Source organism: Delphinapterus leucas, chromosome 1 (genome assembly GCF_059928025.1).
Source record: "Delphinapterus leucas isolate spDelLeu-1000000601 "Yukka" chromosome 1, BTC_Dleu_Yukka2, whole genome shotgun sequence".
NCBI lineage: Eukaryota > Metazoa > Chordata > Mammalia > Artiodactyla > Monodontidae > Delphinapterus > Delphinapterus leucas.
The window spans coordinates 24,726,849-24,744,018 of record NC_143129.1 but is presented as its reverse complement, the minus strand read 5'-3'; the positions used below and the strand labels follow the sequence as shown (position 1 = coordinate 24,744,018).

The following is a 17,170-nucleotide window of genomic DNA, read 5'->3' as shown; positions in this document are numbered from 1 at the left end:
GACTGACTGGGAGATGCTCCCAGCATTCAATGCGTAAGGCCAAATGTTGAACGTTCTACAATGCACGAAAACTAAGCAAGCCTCGATCTGTTTTTTTCCAAACCTTTCAACAAAAAGCGTATCTATGAACACAAATAAAAATTATTTTGAAAACAACAAAATACACACAGTGTATTGGCTACATTTAGCAAATTTCAATCTTTCCTTTGCTTTTATTTTTACAGATTAAAGAAAACAAAATTGCCACCATTTTTTATATGCCTGTTTGGAAAAGCAACAATTTATCAGCAAGATTAGCAGAATTTATAATAGAAATTACATCAACAAGTATATTTTTTATCTGAATAACAGTCCACCTTCATGTCTGCATGTCCACATGTTTCAATAAGCGTGACTTTGGTTCTACAACCTTCTCTGGTCCCCCCGGGAAAGACAGAGTGGGGGTCACATTACTGTGCCTCCAACGAGCACAACAGGCCTGTACTAGTTCTAAATGTCACTTAAAACCACTTAATTTACCAGAGTAACCCACAGATTAACCTAGGAAAAGTGACAAGGCTAGGTGGGCCATGGACTGGGCCACTGGGCTGGTATGCAGTCTGCACTGTAAAAGGACTCCCAGGAGAAGGGCAGGCAAAAATTTGCCCCACTGTGGCTCTAGACCAGGAAAACACAGCATCTTTGGATAACTCGTCTGCCCAGGGAGGATGCCTTTTTATAACGCATACCACTAAATCATGATTTAGAAAGATGAAAGATGGGCGCTGGAAGTTTCTCCAAAAAAACATCCAATAAAGTATTATTACCTCATACTCAGAGAGAAAAAAAATCCAGCAAATCTTTCATGTTCTCACAGATGAGAAATACTAATGCTATGAAAAATTATATTGGTTGTCAAATTTAAAAGGAATCTCAGTAAGTACAAAGACAGATCTCTAAGTAGAAATATATAAAATAAACTGAGTTATCTGGCACTGAGACAAGTGGAAAGCCTTGATATCACAGGCCCAAATTTTTAATTTAATATTAAAATCACAGCAGGTGCAGTTAAACATACTATACTAAAATTTTCTTATAAAATTCTGTTTTAGAAATCCAGAGTTATTTACATCACACTTACATATGTGACCACGATCCCATTATATTCTAATAAAAATCATAATGTACTTTATATATTATATATAAGTATTATATAGTGAGCTATATACAAACATATATGACATAAATGTTAAAATATTTGCTTCATTTTTAAAGTACTAGTATGTGCATCTGAGAAAATTTTCCCACATAAATAACTAATGAAACAACATGAAACAGCTTTACCAGGTCAATCCCCATCCTAACTGCTTTTTTTGGTCCCTCTCCTGCTTTATATTTTCACCCTTTGAAGAAACGGTCGTATCTTTTATTGTAAGTTCGTTGAAAGACTAATTCTTGTGGAAGAAGGAAGAAAAGCGAGTGAAGCAATAAAAGGAAACCCACCTATGGACAACAGTATCTCATGAGTTGATTTTTAACGAAGCAGAGTCCTTACTACTTCAAAATATTTGATATGAAAAATTTTATTCTACTGAATTAAAGACCTAAGTTCCTCTGACACGGCACATGCATTTGAGTAGCAGATATTTTTCAAACACTTGATAAACATTTTTTAAATATTATTAAATGTAAATATTATGTTTTATATCAAATCTTTTCTTCATATATTGAGGAAATGTAGTATTGTACCTAACAGGAAGTTTAGAATAACTGAATTTACAGAGTATCATATATTAATAAACTCGTATTCTAATTACTTACTATTAAAATAATTAAATACCTTTTGTAGACTGGTAGGATTTAGCTGAGTTTTGTCTATTATTTTCACAGCAACCTAAAAAAAAGAGAATCATTAAAATATCTTTGAGAATACATATCTTAATGAATAAAATTTATAAGGAAAACATCTTTTGTTTCGTCCCTAACTAGATATAATTTAGCTGTATTTGGTGTTCACATAATTTGATGGTAAAGTTTTGATAATTAGGCAGCCTTAGAATATATTCTATTGACCCAAGTCTTTAACCTATTTGATTCTGAGTCAGTGAAATTACACCTTTGTTAAAGTCATTCCAGGTTTCCCCTTTTAAAGTAAAAGTCATCTGTATCTTCATCTTTTACTCATGATCTTGATAAGTTACAATTATCAGAGGGGAGAGGCTTATAAACTTTTAGTAAGTTAAGTATTATGTGGGTAGAGAGATTGGACACCCTAACTTCCTTACAGCAAACTAACAGAACGGATTTAAATGTCCTCTAAGTCTCTGTCTAATACAGCCTGTGTCCCAACAGCTCCTGCGGTCAAAATGGACAGAGAGGACTAAATTTAACCATATGTGACAATAATATTATGTATAGAACAAAATGGAAACTTAACAAAAACATTTTATGACAGATTTTTCATAATGTCCTAACTGGATCCAGTAAACATTATATAATATAGAGTGTTAGATGTTTAACTATTTTTAGTCTTTATTATATGTTATTAAATATATTAATTATTATTTTAAAAACAAATTTTGCTATATAAATACATCTGATTTGAAACACATGGGATTTTAGAAACCCGATTCTCTTATGATCTGAGAAAAACATCTGTATAACACTTGCTCAATGTGGTTTCTAAATAGATAAAAATTAGTGGGTGACTTTCTACACATTTATACCTAATTTACCTCAAGCAGTAATTTTAAAAAAAATTTTATTGAGGTAACAGTGGTTTATAACACTATATAAGTTTCACATGTACAACCTCATTTTCTGCTCCTGTATTCACTGCAGCGTAAGCAGTAATTAAGAAGAAGTTATCCTAGCCCTGTTCATGGGGTCAGGTAAAAATCAGAAAATTTTACAGAAGCCATATAATGAAAGACAGAAGTCTGAGAAGACCTCATCTGCAGCACATCTTATTTATGAGATGCTAATACATAAGGACAATTCTTCTGTGCCATGTATAGATAACTCTATCTACATACATTCCATTCACACATATCCCAGTGTTTACCATATTGCAACTGGTACTTATTCCCAGAATCAGCTGTAGGAAAGCTTTTGTAACTAGACTCTGCAGAGGTCTAAGTAAATATTAAAAGGAATCATGAAAACTTACCTCTCTACTAGTTAGAACATGTCTTGCCAATTTCACTTTGGCAAAATTTCCCTTCCCTATTGTTTTTTGTAAACGGTAATTTCCAATGTGAGGCTGTTCGTCTGCTGCTGACGTAATGGAGTTTCTACACCGAGGGATGTTCTGTCTGCTACTGGATTTGGTCGGCTGGATATGGGGTTCAGTATATCCATCCACAGAGGTATGCTGAGAAAAAGGTTACAAGGTTTCACGGTTAATTAAACTACATTATAAAAGGATAGTTTAAAAAACTACAAACAATTTTCATCAGTAATTCATCTCCAATGAAAATAGGTTGTACTGCACGATTTTAAAACATTTTGAGCATTCTGTTCATAATTTCTACTTGACTTTAGCTCCCTTTGCCAGTGGGAATATAACCATTTAAAATGAAATGTTCTGCATAGCTTTAGGTATATGCTTTTGATTTAAAACAAATACAACTGGTTAGATAGCCAGGAGCCCCAAAGACCATTACTCCTGAAAGGGTGTTACCCCTGTGGGTTGAGAGGACAACACAATCCAAGATTGCTTCATTAAAATGGCAGAACGTCTTCAATGCCAAGGCAAACAACCTCCTGAGTATGGCTCTGTTTCTCTAAACCAGCCCAAGTACTTGTCGGGTTCACTCTTTCATTTGCTGGGCATATAACTTGGCCAGTTGACCTAGCAGCTTCCCACTGTAGGTACACCTCTAATCAATTCCTGCCCAGTCCCCTCACCACCTCACCATGTCCAAGCAGGAGCTATCTACAGCCCCGCCTGAATCCATTACCTAACATCCACTGCATTCCTCTTCATTGCCCTTCTCAAGGCAGAGATGTCACTTTGTCTCCTAGTCTCACGCTAGCCCACAATCGCATTGAGTAGCTGACTCTGTTCCCCTGCAGGCTCAGCACCTCAAGTCCCAGGTAAAGCTGCCTAAGGAATCCTGCTTCCCAAGCTCTGATTGTTCCTGCTCTTGTCTAGTTTTGTCTGCATTCTGACATAAATAAAATTTCTCGCTCTTTTTGTGAAAACATAGAATGTAACATCTTTATCTAACTGGCATCTTAACAATAGATGAAGATGAGTAGAACAAATTAGCAAAAGAAGGGGATAATTTTTATTTGCAAAGTAACTAATTCAGACATACATTGTCCCACCTACACCACCAAAAGCTTGTCTAAAAAATTCTGATCAGAAATTTCTTAAAGGCAACTTCGAAGACGACTCCATTTACGAACCTCACACAAAGCATGACTCACGGTCGTTTCTCTACTTGTTATTACTTTCTGATTTTTTAAAAAACTCAGCTCAGGGTTAAAGGATTTTCTGTGTTTTACACACACTTGCAGCCTGCAGCCTCAGTCTGAGTTAGTGTCCTTCTGGTGTATTTCCACAGAAAACTGTACTTCCATGGATCTCAGCGTCCATTCCACTGCACTGTCATTACACATTCACTTCTTTGTCCCAGCCACCCTACCACAAGCAATCTGAGGGCAGGGACGTTTTCTTTTTACCTTTATATACTCACCACATTGCAGAGTGCCAGATACATAGGAAAGATTCAATAAATCAATAGTACTCAAAGTATTGTCCCTGGACCACTACCATCAGCATCCTCTGGGAACATGTTACAAATGCAAATTCTCTGACCCTATTCCACACCGACTGAATAAGAAACTCTGGCAGTGGAATCCAGCAATCAGTGTTTGAACAAGTCCTCCAGGTGATTCTGATGCAGGCCAAAGTTTGAAAACTACTGCAGTAAATAATGCAAGAAGGTGGTAAATACAAAGTTATTCATTGGCTCTCAGAGACTTTCCTATTATCCGGGCATAAACAAGAGATTTTAACTATAATCAATTTCTAACAGTTAACAGGTTGCTATAATATTTCCTACAAAAAATACTTCTCTACCTGAACTTGTTCTGTAAGGACTGTGGATTTGTCTAACACTCAAAATTTAATCTCCTTCTCAACAAACTTTCTATGCCTTTTCATAAAGCAGAGTTGATTACCCCTCTCTTCTGTTGCTATCTTTATATCTAGTAAAAACTTCTGTTACTGAACTATCACACCACCTTTTAAGTCCTGTCCATGGTCTGTTTTCACTGTTAGACCTAAAGCTCCTTAAACCCCAGAAGTTAATATGGTGTTAGGCACAAAAAAGACACTAAATACATACTAGTTAAGTTGAAGAAATTTAGGGTCCTTGTGCCCTGACACCTATACTCAGAATGACTTCTGAGGAATGATGATTCCTTGCTGTCCAGGTCTTTGATGCGTATAACAGCAGGATGAGTTAAAATATTTGAGTTGTAACCCAGCTCCCAATGCTGGTTGCAGAGTATATCCTCAAATAAACCAAACTATGACAGACTGAATTATTAGCTCCAAATTTTTTGCAACCTTTGCCAGGTAACTTTCCAATGTTCTCCCACTGAGGACAGGGTATGGTTCTCACTCTTTGGGCATCCAGTCATGTGATTCGCTTTGGCCAACAGAATGAGTTCAGAGTGGGGCTTCCCTGGTGGCGCAGTGGTTGAGGGTCTGCCTGCCGATGCAGGGGACACAGGTTCGTGCCCCGATCTGGAAAGATCCCACGTGCCATGGAGCGGCTGGGCCCGTGAGCCATGGCCACTGAGCCTGCGTGTCCGGAGCCTGTGCTCCGCAACGCGAGAGGCCACAACAGTGAGAGGCCCGCGTACCGCAAAAAAAAAAAAAAAAATATATATATATATATATATATATATATGATTTCCTAACTTTCAACATTAAGCATGACCATTTTAAGAGCCAATCAACTTACAAAGAATGCATTTATATGAGTCTTAAATTAGAAATTAAAATAGAATATATAGCACATGTTTTATATTATATAATTCTAATTATAAAACACCCACCCAAACAAATATTCCTCCCCTCAAACCCTCATCTTTCCTTTGGACTGCCACGGCACCACTCAGGAGCAGAATCTTTCCTTGAAGAAACTTTGTGAAGGGTAATTTGGGATAACTGATCTCACCCCTTCCTGATCAATAGATTCTTTCTCAAATAGGAAACCTGGAAAAAATGTTTAATTTTTAAATGTTTAATGTTCATGGGCTGAATTTATAGTGTTAATAAGAACTATCTCAGCCCTAAGGCTGACAGATATAAGACATTATGTGAGCTCAATTATATAATATCTGTAAGTTTTAGTCTGCATCTTTAGCTGAAAATACAAATTCAGATCTTGTATTTTCTTTCTTCAAGTTGTCCACTCAATCCAGTAGACACTGAACTTCATTTTTCTGCAGCAGTGGCAACATGACCCTAAAGCTGGCCCTGAGTACATAGCATATTCAAAGTAATTACAGGTAATGGTTTCATTAGTTCTTCAAAGCTGCATCCCATGGATTACCAGACTTCAGTTCCTGAATAATACTAGAATTTTCCCTGCCTTCAATACCAACTGAAATGAAATAGCTACTCACTAGCCCTGCATCCTTGGGCAAGTTGTTTAACCTTTATGTGCCTGTTTCCTAATCTGTAAGAGGCAGCTAATAATAAAGCTTACCTCATAGTCATTCTGAGGATCAGATAAAATAATTTCTGTAAAGGTGTAAATAGTATGTAATAAGAACCATGTAAGTGTTTGTTAATTAAAACTACACTAAACAAATAAACAAAAATACCCCATTTCCTAGACCAGAACACTCATCCCAAATTTCTGCTATTTCTCTGAGTGTTTGCTGCCTGCAACCACTCCTGGTACGAATATCAGTCAGGTTTCTTGTCTGCAAGCAACAGAAAACAACTCAGGCTAAGTCAAATAGAAAAGAAAGTTTTGGAAGTCTACTCGTAGACGGAAAAAATCCTGAAGCATGAAACTTATATTATAGTGAAAGAAAACAAGACTATGCAAATAGCCAAAATAAAATAACTATACTTGGTAATAGGGGGCAAAAAGGAAATAAAATGAGATGATGTGACAGGAATGACTATGGAAGGAGTTGGGGTGAGTGATACCTAAGATAGAGTACATGGAATAAATGATGTTTGAGCTGGACCTGAAAGATGAAAAGGAGCTAGATAAACAGGGGAAGAGCAATCCAGACAGTGAAATGAATAAACAGAAAAATCCCAAGGTGAGATCATACTTTGTAAATTCAAAGAAGCAACGTACCTAATAAAATGGTACATTATATGGGACATCTTTTCAAAGGGCTACATCTTGAAAATTCAGATGTCCAACTGAATACTATTGGAATTCAAACTGTTTAAGTTACAGATATAAAGCCCTGTACATTTGACCATACAGAGTCAGATTTAAAAGGTAAGAGCAGGTGCAGCTTGCTTACTAATAGGTAATGAATGAATAAGTGAATGCATGAATGAATCAAATAACAAATAAATGATAAAAAAAGAAACCATTAAAGATAAGCCACATCTCTATCTCACAACCTAATTTCTTTCTAGGTAGTTCTTCTCTTTTGCCTGAATCAAACAATTGTTTAGATCAAAAGAAAATCTAGCTGGGACTAGGATTTCCATTTTCATAATTTTTTGCTAAATGAGAATGGCAATACCCTAGTTATCCAGAGGGAAAATGGTAAAAAAAAAAAATAAAAAAAAAAAAGCTATCAATTACTGAAGGGTTACTGTGTGCTAAGAGCTGTATTAGATGTTTTACATGCATTACCTCTTCTAATCTTCACAACGGCTCTGTCAAGAAGCATACCATGATGACCTGTTTTATTTATTTATTTAATTTATTTATTTTTGGCTGTGTTGGGTCTTTGTTGCTGCACGCAGGCTTTTCTCTAGTTGTGGCGAGCGGGGGCTACTCTTCGTTGTGGTGCGTCGGCTTCTCATTGCGGTGGCTTCTCTTGTTGCGGAGCACGGGCCCTAGGCGCGAGGGCTTCAGTAGTTGTGGCACGTGGGCTCAGCTGCTCCATGGCATGTGGGATCTTCCTGGACCAGGGATCGAACCCTTGTCCCCTGCATTGGCAGGCGGATTTCTAACCACTGTGCCACCAGGGAAGTCCCTGATGACCTGTTTTAGAGATAGGGAAAATAGTGGCTCAGAGAGGTTATGTACCATTAGACCCTGACCCTTCTAGTTAATGCCAGGTTCTACATAAATATCAATTAAAGTGCATATATGTGTATGTTGGGGTGGGTTGTGATCCTTATGGAGCTTCTACCTTCATGTGCTTTTCTCTGGATAAAAAATTTCAAAAGCAAAAGCAAACAAAAAAGTACTGGACATATTTTATGCTATTCCTAACATTGCTAGTGTAATGGTCATCTATAAAGTTACCAACTCCCAGGAGTAATATTGACCACACTAGTCACATATCAAAAAGAAAACTGGCATTCATTTCATTTAAACTACATAGTGAGTAGAGTTAGCCAAATAGCTGGAATTCTGAGGAAATAGAGATGGTTGTCCTATTTTTGAAAAATGAGATGGTTTATGCTCTAAGTGCAAGTAAAAGGAAAACTTTTTTTTTTTTTTTTTTTGTGGTATATGCGGGCCCCTCACTGTTGTGGTGTCGCCCGTTGCGGAGCACAGGCTCCGGATGCGCAGGCTCAGCGGCCATGGCTCATGGGCCCAGCTGCTCCGCGGCATGTGGGATCTTCCCGGACCGGGGCACGAACCCGTGTCCCCTGCATCGGCAGGCGGACTCTCAACCACTGCGCCACCAGGGAAGCCCAAAGGAAAACTTTTTATTTTGGGTGCAGCTTTTTAATTGACTAAACTTTTCTGACTTTGTTGTTAAAACCGGAAAGTAGCCTGGAGATTACAAAGTTCAGGGCAAACTGAATGTGGCTTACAAAATCAAAGCAAAACAGGCACCTTAGAAGTCAATCAGCATCTAAACTTCCACAATTTTGCTCATTGTATTCATGCCATAGGTAAATATACCTTGAAATTAGGTCCCAATTTTAATTGCTAAACTCAGATCCTCCCACAAGGATGTATTACACTTAGGTGTTTTCCTAGGCAAGGAAGATATTTTTCCACATGTTCCCTCACCTGCTTGGATAAGGTTTATTTCTTTTTATTATTTTCACTATCCATCAATGATTGTCAAATCAGATATTAAAAAGGGCAAGTACTACCTCTCCCCAGACACAGAATTAGCGACAAGTGAGTAGGAAGCACTCTCCCACAGGGCACTCACAATGGAGTTTGGGAATGCTGAGTCAACAGAAAGTCAACAAAGGAACTCCAAAGCCTCTGGCTTCATCTTATTTTTTGAACTATATCTCCCATCTCACTACTCAGTGATTCGTTTACTCACTCATTCAATCAACAAAAATTTACTTTGACCTACTATATGCGTATCCTACAGTGCCAGAGAATTGAGAGAAATCTAAATATAAAAAGTCCCGGTCCTCATAAAGTTTACATTTTAGCAGAGGGAGAGGTAAAAGGAAGAGAGAAGGGTAATACGTATGCAAACCAATAAAGAGATAAAATGCCAACCAGTGGTTCATGGTATAAAAAGAGAAACCAGGGAGGGTAAGGAACTGGAAAGTAAGGGTGGTCATGGGTGGTCTCTGATGAGAGGACATTTAAGAAGAGGCCTGAATGAAATGAACGAGTCTAGAAATCAACAGAGGTCTGGGCTGGAGATATTAATTTGCAAGTAATTCCTTGCAAAAATAAGCACTTCACATTCACCTTTCCCTTTGAAACATCTAAGTTGAAAAATAAAATTACATTTATATGTTGTCTCTTCCCATGTGTGTGTGTACACATAAACACACTCCCCCAAATTCTACTCATCTTGATCCCTTGAACATTTTTTTCAAGTTGAGGATAGGTATTTTCCAACCATGAAGAAGGAGCAAACATGTACCAGAGGATAAGAAAACCTATTAATTTTCAAAATGGATTTAGATTTTCTCCTTTGTGAATGTCCTCTGGCCACACTTGAAAAGGCGATACTGACTGAGGGGGATACTAAAAAGAGAAAGAAAACAAACTCTCTCCAAATTATTGAACAGTGAATAAATATGGTTCATTATTCTCAGCTATGGTTAGCATCATGGTTTTATTTTTATAAAACCATATCAATTTATTAAAGCTTACTCTAATATCAAAGTAAATCATGATCTTTTATAACAGCCACTGAATCTACTGGGTGACTGAATATTCAAATGTTCCTGATTAGTCATATCATGTATTAGACCTGAAGTTAGGGATGCCACAGCTCACTTCCCAGGACTCTAGAACATGCTGCTTTTGCACACCACAACTATTCTTTGGTCAGCTGATAGCACCATTACAGGCCATGACAATTTAGAAACAATAACCAAATTTCTATTTCTCAAAGTCATTTTTTAAAAAGTAGGGAAATTATGCTTCCAATAATGGATGAATAGTTTGTATCTGACTAACCTATCAGCAGATAAAAATACAATGTCTAGACAAAATATTAAAAACAATTGTTTCGTGGCCTGGAAGAGCCACAAAAAGCAGGCAAAAACTGAAGGGAGACTGATCTTTGTAAAAAGGGAACCAAATAGTGTGAAATTTTTAGTTTTACAGTTTCTACCTGGGGGCAAACTCTGGTCCACCTATTCCTAGTGACTGAAATTTAAGCACAAAGCAACAGTCTTACTGGCTAAAGGAGTCAGAGGATGGAGCTGGGGGCTAAAAAAAATTAACTGGAGAGTGTAAAAGGAAACTGGCAAAAATAAAGTCACAAAGAATAAAACTCTGAAATCTTTATATAAACTACAGTTTCTTTATTGAGCCCTAAACCAAATGTGAGCAAGAGAAACTCCAAGGAACATGTCAGAAGGAGACAGCTAGAAAGTTAAGGAAATAACAAAGATTTGGCTGTTGCCCACCGTAGGGAAGGGAAGGCTAAATTTGAAGTCTGAGTTAAGCCAAATTAACTTCCTGCCAAATCAACACTTTTTAGAGGAAGATAATAAATTCGGAGTCTCTGTATAGTATTATCAACAATGTCCAGTGTATAACCAAAACTTACTAGATACGCGATGGAACAGAAGAATGAGACTGTCAAGAGAAACAGCAGTCAATAGAAATACACACCAAGATGTTCTAGAAGTTGGACAACAGGCAAGAACTTTAAAGCAGTTATGATACATACGTTTCTACATACATACATACGTTTCTAAAAGTAAAGGAAAATATGATTGGAAAATTCAAACAGATGGAAAATATCAGCAGAGAAATGGAAACTATAGTAAAGAAGCAAATAGAAATTCTAGAACTGAAAGTACAATACCTAAAAAGAACAATTCACTGGAAAGACTTACAGTAGACTGCAAAGGAGAAAGGGTCAGTGAACTTGAAGACAAATGAATAAAAATTAGCCAGTCTGAAGAACTGAGAAGAATAATTAGCCAATCTAAAGAACTGAGAAGATTAAACAAAAATGAAGCGAGTGCCCCTATGATCTCTGGGTCAATATCACACAGACTAACACATTTGTAAATGGGGTACTAGAGAAAGAATACGAAGGAAATGAGGGAGAAAAACTTACTTGATGTAATAATGGTCATATAATTCACCCAAACTGTGAACTCCAAGCCAGATAAATTCAAAGAAAACCAAAAGTAGGTACATTACAGTCAAACTGCTAAAAACCATGTATAGAGGGGGAAAAAAATCCGTAAAAGGAGTCAGGGAAAAACAACACAATACATACAAAGGAATGACAATACAAATGATAGTTCACTTCTTATTAGAAAAACTGGTGCTCAGGTGACAATGGAAGTTTTTAGATGTGCTGCAGAAAAAACAAATGCAACTCCATATCCTTTACCCAGTGAAAATATTCTTTAAAAAAAAGAAGGCAACTATTGTAAATCAACTATACTTCAATAAAAAATGTAATAAAATAAAGATAAAATAAAGACATTTTTAGATGAACAAAAACTGAAAGAATTTGCTGCCAGAAGACATATGCTATACAAAATGCTAAGGATAATTTTTCCAGCCAAAGGGAAGTGACCATAGATGGTAAGCTGAATCTACAGAAAGGAAAAAAGAGCTCTGGAAATGATAAATATGTGGGTAAATATAAAACAGCATGCATTTTTTCATCTCTTAATTTCTTTAAAAGACATATGACTATTTAAAGCAAAAAACTATAACACCATACTGTGAATTTTATAACATAAGCAGATGTAATATATGTGAAAACAAAAGCACAAAGGTCAGGGGAATTAAAAGATTCTTATAAGATTCTAACATTTTATCTGAACTGGTACAATACTACCCTATGTAGACTGCAAAAATATATGGGTGCGTTCGGTAATCTCTAGAGCAACCACTGGGGGAAAATGCACTGGAAAAGATACAGAGGCATTGGTAAGTCAACAGAGGAATTAAAATAGAATACTAGAAAATATCTGATTAACTCAAAAGTAGACAAGAAAGAAAAAAAGAGAGGAACACCACCAACGAAAACAAGAACAGATGTAACAAAAAAAACAAAAGAGCAAAATTAAAGACATCAAATATCAAAAATTATATTTAATGTAAATAAAAATTTCAATTCAAAGAAAGGATTAAGTGAATTTTTAAATTAAAAGACATACTTTAAGTATGAATATACAGATAGATTGAAAGTAAAATTATGGAAAAGACATACTAATGCAAACAGTAAGCAAAAGAGAGCTAGAAAAGCTATAATAATATCAGACAAAATAGACTTCAATACAAGGAGTACTAACAAAATAAAGACACACATTTCATAACGATACAAGGGTCAATTCATTAGGAAGCTATAACAATCCTAAATATGTATGTGCCTAATAACCGAGTTTCAGTAAACAAAAACAGAAAAGGGAAAAAATACACAAATCCACAACTACGACTGGAGATTTTAACAACACTCTCAATAGTTTAAAGAATTTCACTCAAAACACAGTAAGGGTAAGGAAGATCTGAACACACTACTAATTTAAGGTGGGTTACAGATTTCTTGAAGCACACAGTTCACAGACTCCATGTCAAGAACCCTTTTCCAGATCTTTAAAGCTCTACATATCAAATTAATTACCTTACTGGAAAACTGCACACAGATACTGACAACTCTGGCTTGTCAAAGAACAACTTAAAGAATATCTACATGTTGTACAAACGCATGACTGAAATGAAAATATCATTAATAATGATTAATGCCTATTTCATAAGGAACCCGGCAATAAATGAGTTTGTCAGAAAAATTCTCTCAAATGGTATACTTCCTTTATTATGATATCATACGATAAAGCCTCCTTCATTCCCCAATTTCAGTGTTCAAGGTGAAATTTCTTTTTAAATAGTGCAGTGGTGAGTTGCATTTCAGTGAAAATAGTAGTTTTATGAGTGTCAAAAACTTACACAGCAGAAAAAAGAATACTTGCTGAAAACGGAAGCCCTGTGGATTCTCTTCCCTGTGTTCCTACAGCACTTGATGGGCATACCTCATTAGCGAGACTCATCAGAAAAAAAGGTAGAAATTTCAAATCAACAGAATTAGAAAAGAAAAAGGAGAAGTAACAAATGACACTGCAGAAATACAAAGGATCATAAGAGATTACTACAAGCAACTATATGCCAATAAAATGGACAACCTGGAAGAAATGCAAAAATTCTTAGAAAACTACAACCTTCCAAGAATGAACCAGGAAGAAATAGAAAATATAAACAGACCAATCACAAGCACTGAAATTGAGACTGATTAAAAATCTTCCAACAAACAAAAGCCCAGGACCAGATGGCTTCACAGGTGAATACTATCAAACATTTAGAGAAGAGCTAACACCTATCATTCTCAAACTCTTCCAAAATATAGCAGAGGGAAGAACACTCCCAAATTCATTCTACGAGGCCACCATCACTCTGATCCCAAACCAGACAAAGATGTCACAAAGAAAGGAAACTACAGGCCAATATCACTGTTGAACATAGAAGCAAAAATCCTCAACAAAATACTAGCAAACAGAATCCAACAGCACATTAAAAGGATCTTATACCATGATCAAGTGAGGTTTATCCCAGGAACGCATGGATTCTTCAATATACGCAAATCAATCAATGTGATAAACCATATTAACAAATTGAAGGAGAAAAACCATATGATCCTCTCAATAGATGCAGAGAAAGCTTTTTACAAAATTCAATACCCATTTATGATAAAAATCCTGCAGAAAGTAGGCATAGAGGGAACTTACCTCAACATAATAAAGGCCATATATGACAAACCCACAGCCAACATTGTTCTCAATGGTGAAAAACTGAAACCATTTCCACTAAGATCAGTAACAAGACAAGGCTGTCCACTCTCAACACTATTATTCATAATAGTTTTGGAAGTTTTAGCCACAGCAGTCAGAGAAGAAAAACAAATAAAAGGAATCCAAATCAGAAAATAAGAAGTAAAACTGTCACTGTTTGTAGATGACCTGATAGTATACATAGAGAATCCTAAAGATGCTACCAGAAAACTACTAGAGCTAATCAATGAATTTGTTTCGGTAGCAGGATACAAAATTAACACACAGAAATCTCTTGCATTCCTGTACACTAATGATGAAAAATCTGAAAGAGAAATTACGGTAACACTCTCATTTACCATTGCAACAAAAAGAATAAAATACCTAGGAATAAACCTACTTAAGGAGACAAAAGACCTGTATGCAAAAAACTATAAGACACTGATGAAAGAAATTAAAGATGATACCAACAGATGGAGAGATATACCATGTTCTTGGATTGGAAGAATCAACGTCGTGTAAATGACTGTACTACCCAAAGCAATCTACAGATTCAATGCAACCCTATCAAACTACCAACAGCATTTTTCACAGAACTAGAACAAAAATTTGCACAATTTGTATGCAAATACAAAAGACCCCAAATAGCCAAAACAATCTTGAGAAAGAAAAATGGAGCTGGAGTCATCAGGCTCATGGATTTCAGACTATACTACAAAGCTACAGTAATCAAGACAGTATGGTACTGGCACAAAAACAGAAATACAGATCAATGGAACAGGACAGAAAGCCCAGAAATAAACCCACGCACATAAGGTCACCTTATCTTTGAAAAAGGAGACAAGAGTATACAGTAGAGGAAAGACAGCCTCTTCAATAAGTGGTGCTGGGAAAACTGGACAGCTGCATGTAAAAGAATGAAATTAGAACACTTCCTAACACCATACACAAAAATAAACTCAAAATGGATTGAAGACCTAAATGTAAGGTCAGACACCATCAAACTCTTAGAGGAAAACATAGGCAGAACACTCTATGACATACATCACAGCAATATCCTTTTTGACCCACCTCCTAGAGAAATGGAAATAAAAACAAAAATAAACAAATGGGACCTAATGAAACTTAAAAGCTTTTGCACAGCAAAGGAAACCATAAACAAGACGAAAAGGCAACCTTCAGAATGGGAGAAAATATTTGCAAATGAAGCAATTGGCAAAGGATTAATCTCCAAAATATACAAGCAGCTCGTGCCGCTCAATATCAAAAAAACAAATAACCCAATCCAAAAATGGGCAGAAGACCTAAATAGACATTTCTCCAAAGAAGATATACAGATTGCCAACAAACACATGAAAGGATGCTGAACATCACTAATCATTAGAGAAATGCAAATCAAAACTACGAGGTAACACCTCACACCAGTCAGAATGGCAATCATCAGAAAGTCTACAAACAATAAATGCTGGAGAGGGTGTGGAAACAAGGGAACCCTCTTGCACTGTTGGTGAGAATGTAAATTGATACAGCCACTATGGAGAACAGTATGGATGTTCCTTACCATATGACCCAGCAATCCCACTACTGGGCATATACCCTGATAAAACCATAATTCAAAAAGAGTCATGTACCACAGTGTTCATTGCAGCTCTATTTATAATAGGCAGGACATGGAAGCAACCTAAGTGTCCATCGACAGATGAACGGATAAAGAAGATGTGACACATATATACAATGGAATATTTCTCAGCCATAAAAAAAATGAGATTGAGTTATTTGTTGTGAGGTGGATGGACCTAGAGACTGTCATACAGAGTGAAGTAAGTCAGAAAGAGAAAAACAAATACCATATGCTAACACATATACATTGAATCTAAAAAAAAAAAAAGAAGAGGTTCTGAAGAACCTAGGGGCAGGACAGGAATAAAGACACAGACGTAGAGAATGGACTTGAGGACACGGGGAGGGGGAAGGGTAAGCTGGGACGAAGTGAAAGAGTGGCATGGACATATATACACTACCAAATGGAAAACAGATAGCTAGTGAGAAGCAGCCGCATAGCACAGGGAGATCAGCTGAGTGCTTTGTGACCACCTAGAGGGGTGGGATGGGGGGGTGGGATAGGGAGGGTGGGAGGGAGACGCAAGAGTGAGGAGATATGGGGATATATATATATGTATAGCTGATTCACTTTGTTGTACAGCAGAAACTAACAGCCCATTGTAAAGCAATTATACTCCAACAACGATGTTAAAAAAAAAATCAAAATAAATAAATAAATAAGCTATGTTCATTGTTTTTTTTTTTTTTAAAGACATAATGCCATTGCACACTTAATAGACTACAGTGTAGTGTAAACATAACTTCATATATAGTGGGAAACCAAAATCTTCATGTGCTCATTTTACTGCAGTGGTCTGGAACCGAACATCTCTGAGGTATGCCTCTCTACTATACAGAGATCCAAGAAACCTAAAGAAAATCTTCACTACTATCACTCAGTAACATTAAAGAATTATCATTACGGTCATTTAGGTATATGACCTAAGAAGGCAAAGTTAACTATACAAGAAAAATATTACAACTTAGCACTTCAATTTGAAAAACATAAGAGTAGCTGTGAGTGATAAGCCATATAAACACAAACAAGAACATCCCTTGAAATACTCAATATTATAGTAGTGCTAGATGGACCAGCAATGCTTTTTAAGAAGAAAAATGCAGTGGAAAGATTTATTTGTATCATCTTTCCACTGCTGACCTGAATATAAACCTAGAAAATGC

General features: G+C 36.4%; 1 protein-coding gene across 1 annotated transcript in view; it reads right to left on the bottom strand.

Moving 5' to 3' along the window:
• Positions 1–3,938, bottom strand: part of MARK1 (microtubule affinity regulating kinase 1) — a 66,741-nt gene extending 62,803 nt beyond the window's left edge. Inside the window, exons 1-3 of the mRNA XM_089906998.1 lie at positions 3,897–3,938; positions 3,149–3,352; positions 1,820–1,873 (exon numbers count right to left, since the gene is read on the bottom strand). Coding sequence (XP_089763124.1) covers positions 1,820–1,873; positions 3,149–3,352; positions 3,897–3,938 — 300 coding nt within the window. The remainder of the gene's footprint in view (positions 1–1,819; positions 1,874–3,148; positions 3,353–3,896) is intronic.
• Positions 3,939–17,170: the final 13,232 nt, after the last annotated feature.